Source organism: Pelmatolapia mariae, linkage group LG12 (assembly GCF_036321145.2).
Source record: "Pelmatolapia mariae isolate MD_Pm_ZW linkage group LG12, Pm_UMD_F_2, whole genome shotgun sequence".
In the NCBI taxonomy this organism is placed as follows: domain Eukaryota; kingdom Metazoa; phylum Chordata; class Actinopteri; order Cichliformes; family Cichlidae; genus Pelmatolapia; species Pelmatolapia mariae.
In genome coordinates this window covers 2,067,806-2,085,737 of record NC_086237.1, presented here as the reverse complement: position 1 = coordinate 2,085,737, position 17,932 = coordinate 2,067,806, and the positions used below count along the sequence as shown (strand labels likewise).

General features: G+C 41.7%; 1 protein-coding gene across 9 annotated transcripts in view; it reads left to right on the top strand.

Moving 5' to 3' along the window:
- wdfy3 (WD repeat and FYVE domain containing 3) overlaps positions 1-17,932 on the top strand; it is a 130,356-nt gene that overhangs the window by 52,951 nt on the left and 59,473 nt on the right. For all 9 annotated transcript variants that reach the window (XM_063490048.1, XM_063490049.1, XM_063490050.1 and 6 more), the window contains 5 exons: positions 279-468; positions 798-1,012; positions 3,614-3,726; positions 7,777-8,014; positions 13,527-13,627. In XM_063490048.1, coding sequence (XP_063346118.1) covers positions 279-468; positions 798-1,012; positions 3,614-3,726; positions 7,777-8,014; positions 13,527-13,627 — 857 coding nt within the window. The remainder of the gene's footprint in view (positions 1-278; positions 469-797; positions 1,013-3,613; positions 3,727-7,776; positions 8,015-13,526; positions 13,628-17,932) is intronic.

Sequence of the window (17,932 nt, the reverse complement as noted above, 5' to 3'; positions counted from 1 at the left end):
TATTTTACAGTAGAGCAGGAGTTGTAAACAGTTGCGACTCGAGTGGTTTAGAGAGTAAATAAACTTCCATTAACAGGGACAATCAGGCTTCTCCGTGGCCAAAAACTCCAACATTCTGATCCTTTATGAAAAGAAAAGTTTATATTTACAGGAGCAAAGTATTCACAGTATTTTTACCTTTTACCCATTTCTGTGTGAAGTGTTATGTGAATATTTTCATACAGCTTGCTTTGAAAAAGCCAATTTTGACTTCCCTCTCTCTTCCTTTGTGCTCCCAGACACGGTTACTACGGTACGTCGGGCCCCCCTGCACCAGCGAAAGCCCTGACTGACCTGAAGCTCCACTTAACGAACTCCTCCCACCCCATTTCCTCATCGTCCTCAACGGACATGGTGGTCATTCACCCAGGGGCCGTGCTGGCCATGGTGGACCTGCTGCCCTCCGTCTCCTCTGACAGCCAGCCAGAGGTGAGGAAATGAAAGGCAATGTGCTTCCTGTCAAAGTGGGTGAAGGGATTCGATGGCAGGCAGGAAGTGCCTTTTTTCATTTGGGTTTTTCACGTCAGAAGGCAGCCAGACAGTGTGAGTCAGCTACATATGTGTGTTTTAGGGAAAAGTCAGTCGTATTGAATGATTACATGCAGGTGATAAACTTTCTAATCAGTGAATTGCCCAAAGCACCCTTTCACATTTACCTGATTTTGCTTATTTTTACCTCTTTACAGGGGGATTTAAACTAAGCTTAAATCTTAGTCTTGGTTTTAACGTCTAGCTCTCCAACTTTCTGCTCCTCCCAGCATGCCCTCGACCTGCAGCTGGCAGTCGCCAACATCCTGCAGCTCCTGGTGAACAGCGAGAGGAACCAGCAGGTGTTGTGTGAAGCCTGCCTCCATCAGCGACTGTTGCAGCGCTGCAGCCAGGCCCTCAGCGATGAAGACCACCCTCTGCACCCGCCGCTGCAGAGGATGTTTGAGAGGCTGGCCTCGCAGGCCCTGCAGCCGATAGCACTCAGGTACTGAAGCTGGCCATTTTGATAACATGATGTAGGCACCAACAAACCTAAACTGAGAAGCTTCGACACTGAAATGCTGCCCCAACAATGACTGTTTTAGATGATAATAAAGAGATTAAAATAAGAAGAGCATAAAAGCAAGACAACTCAAAAAAATCTTTTAACTATTATTCATTTTTTTGAAAATCTAAATTAAGTTTCAGATGAAATCCTTGACTAACATCACAGAAACACACAAGGTCAGATTAGGTGACTGAGTCTGGCTGACATCAGCAGTGCTATCACCAGCTGACACCTGCACAGTCAGTTTACTCTGACACAGCCTTTCTTTTTCCAGATCAAAAAAATGCAGTCCCAGCTGGACCCAATCAACATCTTCTATATTAATGAAATATGAATTATTAGTCTAACTAATTACTGTTTATAGTACAACCTTAAACCCAACCCCAGACTCCCTTAACCAACATTACATCAAACCTTAAGTCAGTGCAGGTTGTCCCTTTGCCTAAAATACCCCCAAATCTTTATGAGGCTTTCTCTCAGACTCTTAATTATAAGCACAATAAACCTCTGATGCACACCGTTTTATGAGGTACTTTACTGCTGATGGAACAGAATCAGCAATCAGGTTTAAATAGTGAACAAATGCATCACATGAAAACAGATTTATCTGTGGTGAAGTAAAATATATAAAGTATTAGAGACAAAACAGTAAAGGCAGTGCATTACTTTGCTTTATGAAGGTCCATCACTGTCCATAACTGTTAGATGGAGGAGGGATCTAAATCTCATTCATAACCAAATATTGGTCCAGTTTATTATTTCCACATGAAAAAAAAGAAAGCCTTAATGTCATATTGATATAAAATGAAACAGTGCCACTTCATATTTTCAGTATTAACATCCCAACCTGTGTAGTTTAAAGTCTCAGAGAGAAGGTCGGCTGTTCAGGGAAAGTTGACGTTCAGCTGTTTCTTGGTTGTAGCTGTTTTTTTTAAATTGGTTTTAGTCGTGTTTGTGACACGTGTCTAACATTATTTTTAAGTTCGATTTTTTTTTTTTACTCCATTTAACCAGTAAATAAGAAACTGAAGGACAGACCCACAAAAACCTGAGAACAATGGAGAGATGTAATACCTCACATTCAGGTTTTTTTGAACATTAAAGTGTTTGTCTAGACTTTTCTGCACAAACCTGAGCTTGAAGCAAATAATATTTTATGAACAAAATAATTTTGTTCTTGGAAAGCAGTTTTGTTTTTTTATCATGCTAATGTGCATTTGCATTGTCGGGTTTCACTGAATGAAGACGAATTTTATATGCAGGCAAAACGGAGTGATTCTCATTTCCCGCTTGACTTGTTAAGTGAGATGGGAGATTGGGGTTGAGGGACAAGACTGAAAGTTATTTGACATGCACATGGTTGGTTGTTTTCATATGTTAATGCGGCCTGCCTGGCTCACATTCTCTCCCTCCCGCCGTAATTATGCTGGGGGTAAACGTATCGCTGTCTGTCAGCCTGTTCCCCATCCTTCCCTTCATCTTCCCCCCCCCCACTGTCAGGCTTACCCTTCATATTTCCTCTCCTCTTATTTTTTTCTTCTTCCCATTTTTATTTTGTTTCTGCTCTGTCAACATCAGCCAGCAGCAAAGCTCCAGAGTCTTTCTGCCTCCTCGGTGCCGCTCTGATATCGTCTGCTTCCAGCCGCTGGTGTCGCACGTTGAGTGCTCTGACAGCAGACACAAACCATCACAGCAACACTTTGCATTCATGTCACTTACATGCCAGTCAACCATGTCACTGACTTTGAAACAGACTGAAAATGCTGTTAACCTCAGCTTTTTGAGGAGTGGAAGTAACTGCTGACTTAACAAACTGCATCCAATTAGGATGTGCTTCACTGCTTAATGAGAACATATAGGACATAGTATGGCAGAGGGACCCTGTGGGAGTGCAACAACTAAACCCAGCAGTTGTTTTTAATTGGTTATGTAATAGTGTCAGAGCCACGCACTGAAAAACAGGAATGCGCCTAAAAGAGTACAATAGGCCTCGAGGCTCATGCTTTACACGAGCACGGCTCAGGTACTATATTTAAAAGATTTCTGCATTCTTAATGGCAAAAGTTTGGACATGAGTTTGTACCCTCATTTCTGGGAAGGTTTCACTTATGGCTGAGGACCATCTATGTACATATTAGGGAGCGTATCTGCAAAATGTGCATTTGGGTATAGAAGTAATCATTTTTGAAAAACACCTCCCTGTTGATGCCGAGCCAAATGTATGCTCACTTCCTCTTTCCACATGTTGTTAATAGGATGATTGAAGTATAAAGCCAAGCTTTAGTTTAGTTCCTCACCTAAACAAAGGCGCTCTTCTTAAAGCCACTGAAAGGACTTTTTGATTTTCAGTAACAGTGAGGGGAAAAACAAAGGCTGAGGTTATTTTAAGCTAAAACACGAGCGCTACTTAAATAAGGTTAATTACACTGAAATAAAGGAAGTTCAGCAGTGATACTGGCCTAATTGTTTTTTCTTTGTTGATGTATATTTTTCAGAGTCTTTCTTTATTCCTGACTTCCTGCTTATCTTCCCCTTCAGGGAGTTCTTACGGCTTGGAAACCCGCTGAACTGTGGCGCCTGGGACAAGAAGCTGTTGAAGAATTACCGGGTCCACAAACCGAGCTCTCTCAGCTACGACGCCGAGATGAGAAGTAAGATTGTAACATTTGATCATTGTACTCACTGTTCCACAGATCTCCGGTGAAATATTCCTACAAGTGTTTTTTGTCGAAGATATTAAATAAAACACAAGTCGGGTTTTGGTGTTCTTATCAGCCGTCAGTCAGTTACACTTAACAAGTCCATAGACTGGATCATACCAACTACACACACTGCATTCACACAGATAGAATCTATCCCAGGATAAATTATTAAACTGCCTGTATAAGTATTTGTTATAGTTGGGTTACAGGCCTCAAACGTATTATTAAAGTGCCGACTAAAAGGTAACCACCTTAGAAACCTCTGTATTTCTGTTTTATCACCTATCACAGAATGTTCTTTGGTATTAGTCGAACAAATATAGTCTCTTTTACCTACACAGGTGAAATTCTCACTCGTAATAGCTGAGAATTGAAGAGCTCTTTTCATAGCAGCCTTCCAAGTGCAGCTATGAAGGATGTGCCACCTGGGAGCGATTCCCATCTGCCGTTGTGATGCGGGCTTCTCCTGGGAGAAAGTGTCATTTTTATTTATTTATTTTTTAACAAAAGCTTAAAAAAAAGGAGAATCATCTTTTCTTTGCTCTAGGATGAATTCTCCAAAGAATAACATCTGATGTTAGAGTATGAGCTTTACTTAGTTCCTTAACGCCAGATTAAAATGCTCAGATGGTCCGTGTGCTTTCAGAGTGGTCAGAGGAACAATCTGAATTAATTACGTATGAACTTTACAATTTATCCAGAGCTCCTCATTTCCGTGCCAGATCAAAGATAGAAGGCAAACCTAATCAGGTGTCCTTCCATGCATCCGTGTTGTTAACCGCTTATCCAGTTTGGGATCTTGTGAGCGTTGGAGTTTATCCCAGCTGTCACAGGCTGAGAAGCGGCGTGAACCCCGAGTAGGTCATCATGCTATCAAATGGCTAACATGGCGACACAGACGAGCACACTCATATCCACCCCTCCTACCAATTAAATCTTCCTGTAATGGTTATTTATATGTTATATATATTCAGTGTGTCTGCAGTACAGAGCCGACAGCAGCTGACAGTAGACAGAATGCAACTATGACTCGAGGACTTATAGATACACTAATTAGCACGTGGCGTCATTTCAACGTGCTTTAGCTGCTTTTCATTTCGTTGCTTTTTGGAAGCAGGAAGTTGTTAGAGCGGTCTTTCTTGTCCACCGATTAAAGCGATGTGTAAACTCCATGTTTAAACAAAGATCGGCTCGCCTCTGTGAATGTAATGCAAATGGCTTGTTTTCCATCAACAGCTGCTAATGTTTGTAATTTTCTGGGCTTCTCAGCATGTCTTAATTGCTTATTGTGTCGCCTCCCAGCTGAGAATGGATATCAAGGCCCCAGTAATTACTGCTCTTTACAGACAGCCACTGGGAGAGCACATATTGCCATCTTTCTCTGTCTGTGAGAAGAGTCTGGTTTATTAGCTACCATTGATGGCTGTTGTAATTCTTGCTTTCATCCAATTCGTCACATCTGCTGACTCTTTAGAAATGAGACGACCCATGTTCTCAATGGAAGGTGAAATATGTTACCTTAGCACGGGACGTTATTATCGCCCTTCTGGGGCGATGAAAATCCAGGTTTGATTTAATGTGGCCTACTCGCAGTCAGTGTTTTCAGTGCTGTGGGAGTTTTCATTGGCGGGCCAAGCTGTAAGGGGTTTTTACCACTCTCTCTGAATCTAATCTAATTGGAAAATAAATGTTATTTTGAATAAACAAATGCAAAATTTGAAGTGCTGGAATTCTGTCAAGACATTTTTAGGACTTGTAAAAACAGTAGAGAAACCACTGTTAGATGGGGAAATGAAACAAGCTGCATTAAACTAAGAGTAAAAAGTTCATTTCTATTTCTTTTGAGTTTCCGACTATACATTTGCATGAAAAAGTCCTCTATAGTGAGAAAAAAACATAGATTTTTCTGCTCCAGGGTTTTAAAATCAGGCTATTTTAAGGTTTAAGGTTTTTTTTCAAGTTTGATTTTGATACTTTTTAAAAATGTAATAGCCAAATTTAAACTTAACTATCTTGAAGTGTTGTATTATCTTTCCATTAAGACCTTCTGATATGTAGGGAAGGCCATGTTAATTCTTGGCCTCATTCTTTACAGTTTAACAGGTCAATAAGATTCTGACTTTAGAACAAAACGTTATGACTGTAGTCTGGTTCCCTGAAGAAGAGGAACAACATGCAGTACGTACAGTGTGGAATATGACGTCCCTGCGTGTGCCAGCTGAAGACACCTTTGAACCACAGTTTTAAGGCAGATGACCTGTAATGACATATTTGAGGCCCCTCCTGCACATATACGTCCCTCAGTTTGATAAACACTCCTGACTGAGCCCAGCTTCTCAGTGGGGAGACTTTGTCTTGTACCTCGTTCCTCTGCTTCAGGGAACAGAAGTTGTTCGCTTTCAGTTGATTCACTTGGTAGTACACATACAGTACGGGAGGGATGTATAAATGCCCCCAGAGTTGTCACTGAACCAGAGCAAAAGTGTGTGGTGATGGCCAACTAGCTGCAGCACAGATATCACTCACAGGGACCCCTTTAAATGGGGCACATGAGGTTTCCAATCCCCTGATGCTCTCACACCCTGAGGCAAAGAGAGACCTTTGGTTCTGTGAGACGCTAGCAAGATAGCCTCCATAATCCAGTTGGAGAGCCTCTGCTTAGGCAGAGTTTTATCTCTGGCTGGATTATTACAGCAGTTAAACAGCTTGGCCACATAAACACACATTCTGAGTGTGGTCAATGTAGATTCACATCACACACAGATGAAGGTTCATCTCTTCCTCAGATGGAAAAGGATGAGGGCAAAAACTGAGAAGCTGAAAACTGTGTGCCAGAAGCATGCACGGACGAAGCATGAAGGTCACCCTCTCTTTACTGAAGGCAGCAAAGAGGCAGTTCAAAACAACCCAGTATTATGTAAAAGAAACTTGATAGCTATAGAGTCAAAAAATGGACTGCAAGACAATCTGAACCTGGCGTCCAGCTCCAGACAGGGTCCATAGGTGGGCACAGTGATGTGGTAGTGGTTTGCTCCGTGAAGCCATTAGCTTGGAGACAAAATCTGGGAACATGGGCAGGTGGATTTTGATTGTTGTGACGTTTTCTGAGCTGGCAGAGGGGAGGGCTGCTCTACCTGCAACCTTTTCGCTGCATAGTGGAAGAGGGAAAAGGGAGACATGTGGTCTTGGCCAGCCCGCACAGCAGCAGCGGTGACAGGCTGGTTCACACGCTATCTACCAACTATCCATGAATGTCCGGTCCTGCATGTCATCGTCGTCCTGGTGAGCTCAGGCTGCAAGTTGACTCGTGCCTCACATGGTTGTGGCTCACGCTTGGCTTAACCCATCAACATACTCCATGTGTTTACTCAGCTGTTTGCTGGGTCATCGACTGAATACTTCTTGCCTTTGGACTCGGATGAATCTGGTTCCTTAGACTCTGAGAGGAAAGAGAAATGCCATGCAACAGCAGCCCTTCACAGCTCTACCTACAAAACTTTGGGTTAAGTCAACCCTCTCATACCGTGGACAGTCTCCAGGTAGACGGGGCATTCCTCATGCTGGTCTCTTGTCACGCACAGAGAAACTTCACCCCTGAGGACAGGCTTGCTTCGGTTTGCGACTCATACCAAAATGACAGGGGTGTCTATTCGCAGGCAGGGTCCACATATGTCATCACAGGTCATCTGCTTTAAATAGAGGTGTCTTCAGCAAGACAAACAGCTGCGTGATACTGTATGGTTTGTACAAAGTGAAGGAACTGAAACAGAACTAGAAAATTTTGCACGTTTCACAATTACATCTTTCTGTTTTTAAATGTCATGAATTAAAAAGTAAAGTAAGACTTATAAGCGTCCTGAGGCGACGGTTCTTGTCATTTGACGCCATATAAATAAAATTTTATTGATTTGAATAGCTAACCAAGCAGTAGCCACCTTTCAGTCCTGAATCGTGGATCTTGCATGTCTTGACTCTAACCACGCCTTCTTAATCTCACAGACAGCATGACCACTTCCATGGAGGGCTTCGGCCCCGACAGCGTCTTCACCACGCCGGCAGAGGACAATGGCCAGTATCGCATCAGCCGCAGCCTTGTGCGCTCTGCTGAGGGCAGCACCGTACCCCTCACCCGAGTCAAGTGCCTGGTGTCGATGACAACCCCCCATGACATTCGCCTGCACGGATCAGCTGTCACACCTGCATTCGTGGAGTTTGACAGCTCGCTGGAGGGCTTTGGGTAAGTTATCATGAACGTTAACAGACCTTAAGTGCATTTGGTTTTCCAGTCGTATGCAGTAATGGTTATATTTTTGATTATGTTTTTTGCAACAATGTAACATTATTCAGATGAGACCTTTGTTTCCCAGTTCTTTGTGACCTTTCATTTCCGAGGCCCAGTTCAAAAATGCTAACATGTGTCTTTAACACACTGGATTTATGACGTTGCCACACAGGATGTCTTATGATTAAGTTCTGGGAGATTATAACCTGACCTGTAGCCTGACCAAACTTGGCTAATCTTGGATGTCAGGAGACAGAATTGATATGTTTGTGACAGCTGCTTGCAAAGTATATGCTGGCCTTTTTGCTGGTATCCAAGCTTGGCATGAAACAGCTGGTAACAGCTGGAAAGCACAAAGTCTCAACTTGACATTAATGCAGGTATGAAACCAAAACATGCTCCTGTAAACATGTGCCCTGAAACACAGAGGCAACAGCTATTCTGTTCATTACATTTCTCCATTTCAGTCCTTATTAAAATAAAAAATTATATTAATGTGACAATCTTTTTCAGACTTAAGGAGTGGGACAGCCTTTGGTGTACATTTTGGAAAATATTGATGCCTTTATGGAAAAAAAATATGTATATAAAGAAGTATAACTTGTAAATGTTTTATATCCATATAAGAGTGGCAGACTTGATTCTTACAGTTATTTTTCATCAGAAAAATCTAACGTGCACTCCCATGATCGAATACTCTTATAAGATATACGATGTATATAAAGCATAAACACTTCCTATAACTTTTTGCAATTTCCTTTCCTTACGGGTGGAGTAACAGATGGTGCCCATTCTTTTGTAAACCATTTTCGCTCTAAATCTCTTTGCGGATCAATTTTCCTCGCCGGTGAAACACGCCTGAGGGTCTAACGTTATTTTCCCCCGCCATAAACAGGTTGTGTGTGAGTGTCTCTTAGCAGTACCTGCAACTGTCTCAGCAGGAGCCTGTTATTCGCCTCCAGTTGTGGAGCTGTGCATACAAATAGGCTTATTTTCCGCCTTTTATGTCACACGGAGCCCTTGGCCGCTCTTTGTGTCGCGGCCGACGCCGTCCGCTGCGCCCCACGGTTTGTGTTGTGTGTTATCACCACAGTCAGCGCGAGGGTCAGAAGACGGTGTGTGGGCTGTGACCTCAGCACTTCGCCTCCATGCTTTTGTGGACATGTTGAGCTGAGACGCAGTTGTGATGTGTTACATTCTTCATTAATATTCATAAGTGCATCTTGCAGAAGATCATAGTAGAGGTTTTCTGTCAGTGTAGCTAAAGGTTGGTTACTGTGAGCCAACTGCACCGAATTATTAGATGGCTGTGGCTGGGGAAACGTGTATATTCATTCAGTTTGCATTTCTACACCCAGGGTCCTTCAGTCTTTTGTAAGACTAGACTTGATTTAAAAAAACTGCAGTGAGATTCTCTTTACCCTGATGAAAAAAATGCAAGCTTAGCAGACCAAATATCCAAATTTGCACAAAACATCCCGTGTCAGTGACTCAGCCTGTAACATAACAAACAGCAAGTGGAAGCAACAAACTGACATCCAGCACTTTTTCAGGCCCTTGGTTGCCATGCGGTTTAACCACCTGTTTTTGCACCACAAGTTTTTACACCAGCATGTACACTGAGGACCGCAGTGATGTCAGTACTGCATACAATAAGTCAGCACCAATCTTCCAAATCAAACATTTGTGTAAGAGCGTCAAACAGGATTTGAAAATTCAGCTTTCCACTCTAGTTGTCTGTAGCAGTGCTAGCATCACCACACCAGAAGTATGAATAAGTTATTAATTGTATAAAATATTATACTGTTAATATATTTTCTACAATTTTGCTAAACCATTCAGCGGCCTGTTTCTGGCCCCCTGACTATATGTTTTTAACCACCCTTATTTAATGCCAATTCCTCTCTCAGAACATGTAAAAGTATTCAGTTGTGGCACAGATGAGCTTTCATTTCACAGCCCTTTTTCTTGGCTCAGATTGGGCCTTTTTCAAGGGTGACTGCACGTAACCACAGTCAGTCTGCATTAAAGCGAGAAGTCTGTGCTGCCTTACTTAACTGAAGTCTGGCTCAGAGTCTGTCCCAGATAATATAGGATGAAATGTGAGTTATACTACGGACAGGTCATCAACACTGATAGACAGACAACCAACACTCTCACATCCACACTTACAGCAAATTTAAAATGATTAGTTTAACTAATGAACCCGTCTTTACACGACAGGAGGAATCCAGTTTAGTCTTTGTTTAGCTCTCAGAAATGCTCTAAAAAGTCTTTAGTTTTAAAAACATGTTTTAAACTCTTTAAAAAGTGTGCACCAACTCCAAGAAGCCTCTTGTAGTGTCAAAACTTCCTGAGATTGTCGGGAATCAAGCATCTGATTCAGTTGCTTTTTATCTACTGCTTTGAAAAATCCCTCCCCCTCCGAGCGATCGCACTTCCAGAGCATTTCTTAGCTTTGCTGTTTCCTTTACTCAGACGAACCTGTGCGACTCATCACAGCAGCCAGCTCAGAATAGAACATGGAGTTTCTCCTGAAAACGCAGCAAAGCAGCAGCAGCACACAGGCAACGAGGCAGTGGCCCACTTTCTGCTAAACAGAGGAGGAGACACACGCACAACGCACACTCATACATCCAGAGAGAGATCGCCCCTCCTTTCTCTCCCATCTGTCAACATGAAATATTGATGCCTCTGCTGCTATTAGGACTCTCATACACAGACGCACTCTCTATAACACACAACAGTTTTACACAGAGCCAGACACATGGATGCACACTCACCCACATGAGGCCAGGACGATTTAGTCTGGAAGGTTAAGGGTGGAGGAAACACCATTTTTATTTCATTTTTTTTTAAAGAATTAAAGAGAAAATGAAGAAGAAGAGAGATTAGCATGACGTGCCGGTGAAATCCCTGCAGTGCTTTTTTTTCTTTCCTTTTTTCTTTGTCTTTTTAATAACCTAACCTGGGGTGATGAAAGAGACAGCTACATGTAGTTACTCTGAGGCAGCAGGGCGGTGTACTTGTTAGTTTGACAGGCTGTCTGTTAAACTGGGGCCCAGCGCATTGACTCTGTCCTTGAGAAGTGTCCTTGATAAAAATTTATTGAATCCCTGCCAGCCTCTGGGATGGTGTTCTTTAGCTACCCCTGACCTCTGACCTTCCTGTCCAGGTGGAAAAATAAGATGAGGAGGTGGAAAAAAATCAGGTCATTGTGGGCTCCTTGACTGTGGCTATTAAAATGCAGAATTTGTGGCGGACAAATAAAAATGAAGGTTATATGTGTGACTGTTACAGTTATGTCAAGATAAAAGGAGATGCTCACATTGCTTATGTAGTCCAGTTTTACCCATTATCATTAATAAATCCCATGAAAAATAAGACAATGAATTGTTTTGGGTTTCCAGAAACTCATATGTCTGTATCCAGTTTGAGCCAGTCTGTACTTTATTCCATTACACATTACTGCTGCCACTGAAAAACAATGAACTTATAATATAGAAGAAGAATATTTAAATACCTGGTGACACTGGCCTCACTGTATGAACTCATGAGTCTTAGGACTCATGAGTTCAATGGTTGATTCTTTCTGCACTACATACATGCATACATGGATTGGTTTGTGCTTATCAGCATAAAAACAGCTGTTAAAATGTTCATTTCCTCTGAGTTGCGGTAAGTCATCTTTCTTTTAAAGACAGAAGTACAGAAATAAATCAGTCAAGCTTTGCTCTCGGTTTTAATTTTAAAACTTTGGGATTGCAGTGAGGTTGTTTGAACTGCTTTTATATTAGAAAAACACATACACGTCCCAAAGATGGATGTATCCCACATCTAAAAAGTTTACACAATGCAGAAGTGCCCTAAAGTTGGATTTAATTAAATGGGCAGCAGAGAGCAATTCCTCTTGCTGCAGAAAAAGAAGTCGAGAAAACAGCCCTCAATTCCTTGATCTATGACCCTGGTGAACACTTTCCTGATGAGTTTATGGTGTTGATCATTAGTTTAAAGTCTTATTGAATACAACATTTAGTTTTTTGTGTGTGAATAGTTCCCATTAAAACAAAAAAGTAATAAATCAGGGTTTAGTTTGGTGTTGGTACTTTGTAGCTGACAATAGTGCTCACCGTTCCTCAGTTTCTCAGTCAGATTTACCCCTCACTCACTGAGCTTATTAATGGGACCTTAATAAGGTCCCATTAATAAGCTCAGATGGGTGATGTAACAATGGCATCTTTGGTTTACGATCTATGCCCCACGAAGTTGAAACTGATCATATATTTGCATCTATGCAGTTATATATTTCTGCTGCAGTTTTGTAGTTTCCTCTAAAAAAATAAATGTAAATTTGCAATAAAATAACAGTTTTTACTTTACAGTCAAATAACTGTAAAACTGGAATACCTGTAAATCTGTCAGAGAAATTGAGTTTTTGAATATAGTTATTCTGTTGTTTATTATTATACTGAAGATTTACAGTTATTTTACTTTACAGTAAAAGAACTGTAAATCTGTAGTAAAATAGTAAAACTGTAGTAAATAACTACAAATTTACAGCTATTTTAACTGGGTTTCCACAGATTTACATTTATTTTACTTTACAGTGAAATACTGCAGATTTACAGTTATTTTAATTGGGCTTTTTGCAGTGTCCTCCAGTGCAGCTCAGTTCAAATCTGTCAGGTTTCTGGATGAATTGGCCTTCACACACTCTAAGGTCTTCTTTGTCTCCCCTGAAGAGGGAAAAAAACCCCAAATCCCCCTGTTCATTTCCCAGAGCACCAGTGTCTTCAGTGCTGGTTCAGGATGATTAGAGAGGAGAAAATGGCACCTTCACCGAGGGGCAGTGAGTCAGCAGAACGCAACGCCAACTCACAAGGAAAAATCTTTGTAATTCTGTCGAGTGATTGCCAGCCTTTGTCTGCAGGAGAAGTCCTTGAGAAAGTGGACGACAGTGCATACAGACATCAGACTCGAGCTTACCGAGGAGTTGTGTATGTGGTCTCACTGTGCAGGCATCATCCTGTTTTTTGACTATTAATTGGAATATTATCATCATTATCATCACTATCAGCACCAACCTTAGCGAGTGCAGGGGGGCTGCAGCTGACTTTGAGCACATTTCTTTTGAAAAATGATTCTGAATGTGCGCTTTCATCCCACCTCTATCTCCTTCTCATACATAATTAATCCGCGAGTATTAGGCAGCTCAAAATTTCCATATTATAATATGAAGCTTGTGTTTTGAAGCGTGTGAATTACCATACTGTTTTCTGGAAGTTGGGAGGAATTTTTCTAACAGTTTATTTAAGCGATGGAGCCAGACTGGAGCGGACATTCAGCAAACGCGCAGTAAATCTCTTGCACAACAAATGCGCATGTAAGCTGTTGACGTGTCTTGTGTCTGTCACGGCCGTTTCCCCAGATAGCGGCCGTTAATCTGTCCTCTTCTTGTCCCGTGCAGGTGCCTGTTTCTGCCCAGCCTGGCGCCTCACAACGCTCCCACCAACAACACCAATGCTTCAGGTGTCAGCGATGGAGCAGTGCTGAGCGGGATGGGCGCAGGTAAAAATAGATCATTGTGCTGGGTCAGATTCCATTTACTGTAGCACAAAGGTCACCAACTGGTTGAGCCTCGGGGGTATCTGCTAGCATGAACGTGGAGGCTGATTTTATAGGTTAACCAGGCACAGCAGCCCACCGAGCTACACTTTGTAGCTGAAACATAAAGGTCAGTGACATAACTAATTCTAGCCCTTACAATAACCAAAGAACAGCGTAGTAATGGATTTGCTTTTCTAAAAATGGTGAAAAGCAGAAAAGTCACATGCTTATTGTGCTGAATGTTTGTCTTTGCTGCACGTAAGCAGAAAATGATCATTGCCATAAACAAAGCAAAGGTCACCTGACTGACCGAATTAGGAAACAGCCTTTCAGAAGTGTTAAAACTTGGAGGTTTGACGGTATCCAAGTTACAGTTGCTATGAAGGGAGAAACTATCCATTGAGACCCCAAATGTTTCTGTGGCAGGCTGTAAACATGCTTTTATGCTGTTAAACTGACTTTTTAACATGGAAGTCTGTGGGATGGATTCACATCACACCAAGGGGAACTGCAGTTTTTGTCTGTTCTGCATTAAACTTTGGCACCATTAACTCCACCAGTGCTTTCCTGCGGTGACAAGTAAAAATAATAAAGACCTTTTAAAACTCACATGTAATAAACTGCATGCTTTTAAACAGTGAATGGTTCTTTGATGCTGAAATGTTTTTATCACATCAATTAAACTTGTGCATTTATTCCGACTGCAGAAGGTAAGAAAACTTTATTATACGCAGGTCTTCTGTCATAATTCTTCAATGAAATGAGGGCAAAGCCTCCTTTTGATCGCCTCCCATGTGCTCCATTAAGGTTGCTGCTTTGTGTTGTTAATACAAACTCAACACTTTGTGCAATGGTTTCACATTTACAGCTTTCCATTGGACTCAGCAAAACAGAGAATGGATCAACGAGACAGAAGAAGTACTTGATTATAATGTCGAGTCTATTTTATAAAACTGGCTGACACATTATGTAACCACTTTATGCACCTTTGTGGATTTTTTGGTCACTCTGTAGAGCTCCTCTCAGCTGCTCCATTATTCACCTGGGGTCACCACAGCGGGCAACTCTGCATGTTTGATTTGACAGAGGTGTCCTGATGCAACCCCTAAGGGATTTGCGTCTTCTCGTGGGATAGTCGGGGATCTTCCGCTTGTTAGGTTAATGTGTAAACAGTTAATCTATGGATGGCCTTTATTTATGGCATAAAGGCCTTTGTTGCTTTCCCGGCTTTTAATTAACTGCCAGTTTTTATTAGAGGAAATACGGTGCATCTGATGTGGGGAGGAAGTGAGAATTTAGCACAAGAGTCAGCGGTCTTTAGCTGTAATCATATCCACAAACCTTCATCTGTGTCTTTGTGAGAACATGTCACATCAAACTAGATCAGTCATGTTGTGTAAGTGCATCAGCAGGCTCCACTCTTCGTTCAGTCCTCTCTCATGAAAAGAAGCAACAGGAAACTGTGTAAAGCAGAGTATTTGAGTGCTGCTTGTTGGATTTCACTTCTTGCAAATGACTCATTCTAAGTTCACTTATGATACTTTTTTTGTCCTTTATTCTGTTGGCTTGTTCATTTCTGTTGTTTCAGAAATGGTAAATTGACTGGTTCTTTGGCATGCACACTGGGATTGAACCACCAGCCTCCCGATTAGTAGATTAGTAAATGACCTGCTACACCTCCTGAGCCACAGCCGCCCCTTAAGACAAGCATTTTAAATTGATGAGTAAGAATAGATTCATCTGCACCGCCCGTGCTTCATCCCACCTAATTTCAGTTTTAGCCCACAGGTACACGAAAACGCATAAACATACAAGAAAACTCTTTGTGCATTTCCCTTTTTTGCTTGGTGTTTAATTAATTTTTAACGACACACATCCCACTCGGATCACCGCGTTCGCCGCTTCGTCTCGTTTTTTCTGTTTATGTTCCGTCAGCCTCGTTTTCTCCATTTTACCGTCATCTTTATTCTCACTCTCCTTCCTTTTCTTTAAAGGAGCTGTGTGTTTTTGCAAAACCTCTTTGGATTTCTTTTGCTTTTGATTTTTTTTTTCTTCTGTTTTCATAATTTTTCGTTTTTTTATGCAAAAAGAAAAACAAGCAGCAGTATGTGGGGTATGCATATCTTGAGCTTCAGATCTCACCTGTCCTTGAGCCGTTAGTTTTAGTGTGTTAAAAATAAAATGTTTGTTATGAAAAACCTCAAACAATATTGATATTTTACAGAAAAAATTTTATCATCTAAACTGTCTGCGATGTTATGCTTGAATTTTTAGTGTGTAGCCTCATTTAGTATTTATGAAGCACAGCTAGACTCTCCTTTCTCCTCTTCCTCCCAGTCCACCCTCCTCTCCATCGACTCATACATTACTATCATTCCTCCATCTGTTTACCTATTCATGCCGCTCTTTCTGTGCTCATCCACCCCACACTGCTCTGCTCTCGTCTTCTCCTGCTAGTCACCCAACTCTATTTATAGGCCTCACTCTTTCCTCCCTCATTTCTTCCTGTCATTCACATTTTCCTTTTCTCTGTCCCTTTCGCAGCTTATCTCAGTCTCCTTCATTCTTCCTCCTTTTCCCTGCCCTGATTCTATCCATTCTTTGTCACTTTCCCCTTCCATATCCTCATTTATCTCTATCCCGTCTCCTCCCTTCCTCTCTGTTTCCTTCCTTCTCTTTCCTCGTCCACTTCGGTCTGACCCATATCTGTGAATGACATCATCCAGAGGCTCATTCATCAAAATATCTTCATTCTGCTCACAACAACACTGTTGCACCAAGTGTAAATTGATATACATAAGAATTAGATGTAATCCCTCAAGCCAGTTTTCTACAGTTTGTGATGGAGTCCACAGACAGCCCCATTATTTTGTCAAGTCTGATAACCATTTGAGTGACAACCTCATCCCGAGCCACAGACTCTGGTTAGAAAATATCTCAGAGCAATCTGCACGACAGAGTACTCCATTCTACCTTCATGTTTTGGCAGCTTACGTCAACACCGTGTCACGTAGCTTGATGTTGGTGCAAAGTTTTAGCTCATTTTAATGGTAATGCGAGCTACTGTACGCCTCGATCTACCCCCAGAGGCTGAATTGAAATCTTTCCTACACCCTCAGTGTGCTGTTCTGCAGCTCTGGCTGATCATATATAAACATGGCATAATTTAATGTGGTGTATTTGGCACAGATAAAGCACTGAAGCAAAACGTTTGCAGAATGCAAATCTGCACCAGGAAAAAATGGAGAATGACTCAGAAGAAAAATAAGAGCATTTTTTCATAGGTGTGATAAGATGAGTCAAATAGGTTAGCTGTTTGCAGTATGTCACATTAATACATGCAAGAAAACACAACATTTAAGTTTAGAAATAATAAAAGATGAAAGGACAGTAAGTCAAAAATCAAGCCTACAATAACTCGGTTTCTAGTTTTCTGGGCTGGCAAGATGAGAACAAACACAATCCGTCCAAAAAATATGTAAAGTGACGAAAATGTCTGAGGAAAAGGGTTTCATCACAAACTGATGAAAGCTCAGTTTTGGTCCCTGAAGCTTTATGTCTGTACTTCTCTCTTAAAACAGTCCATTGAGCCACTAGCGATGTTTACATAGATGTAGGTATCATGGCACCCGAGTACAGTGTGTGGATGCATGAGAAAAAGAGAAGAGCTGAATGCAACACAGTCAATTCACTGGTCAAGCTACATTTTTACGTGAAAAGGTAAAGGCCATCTCTGAATCGATGAGGGGGCCTAAGGGTACATCTTTCACCATCTTACAATGCTGTGATTGCAGCCATTCCCCAACTCTCTGTGAATGGTACTCATGGCCATTGATCAGTGGTTATGAGAATTTGCATAATTAAGATTAAGGAACTGACCTCCCAGCTCATTGTTCCTTCAGTGGTGCTGGTTTCAGTCATTATGCAAATGTACTGTTTATAAGATTGGGGAAACCTTTAGTCAGCTGAGACTGAAGAAGTCACCTGGATGAGTGACGAAACGTTTCTCCCACAAAACGCTACGTCCAGATGAACAGAATCAACTTTTGGAGGTCAATCTACATTCCACGGCCAGTGAATAATGACTGAAATAACATGTTATTGTCAATAGAAGTGGGCTCATAGCAGGGCGAGTGGAGATATTTCAGTCACCTCACCTGTTGAGCAGCTCATGTGGTGAGGAAGCCCAGGGGAAGACTCAGGATACACTTCAGAGGCTACGTGTCTCCAGTGGCTGGGAACACCTCTGTGGCCTTCCTGAAGAAC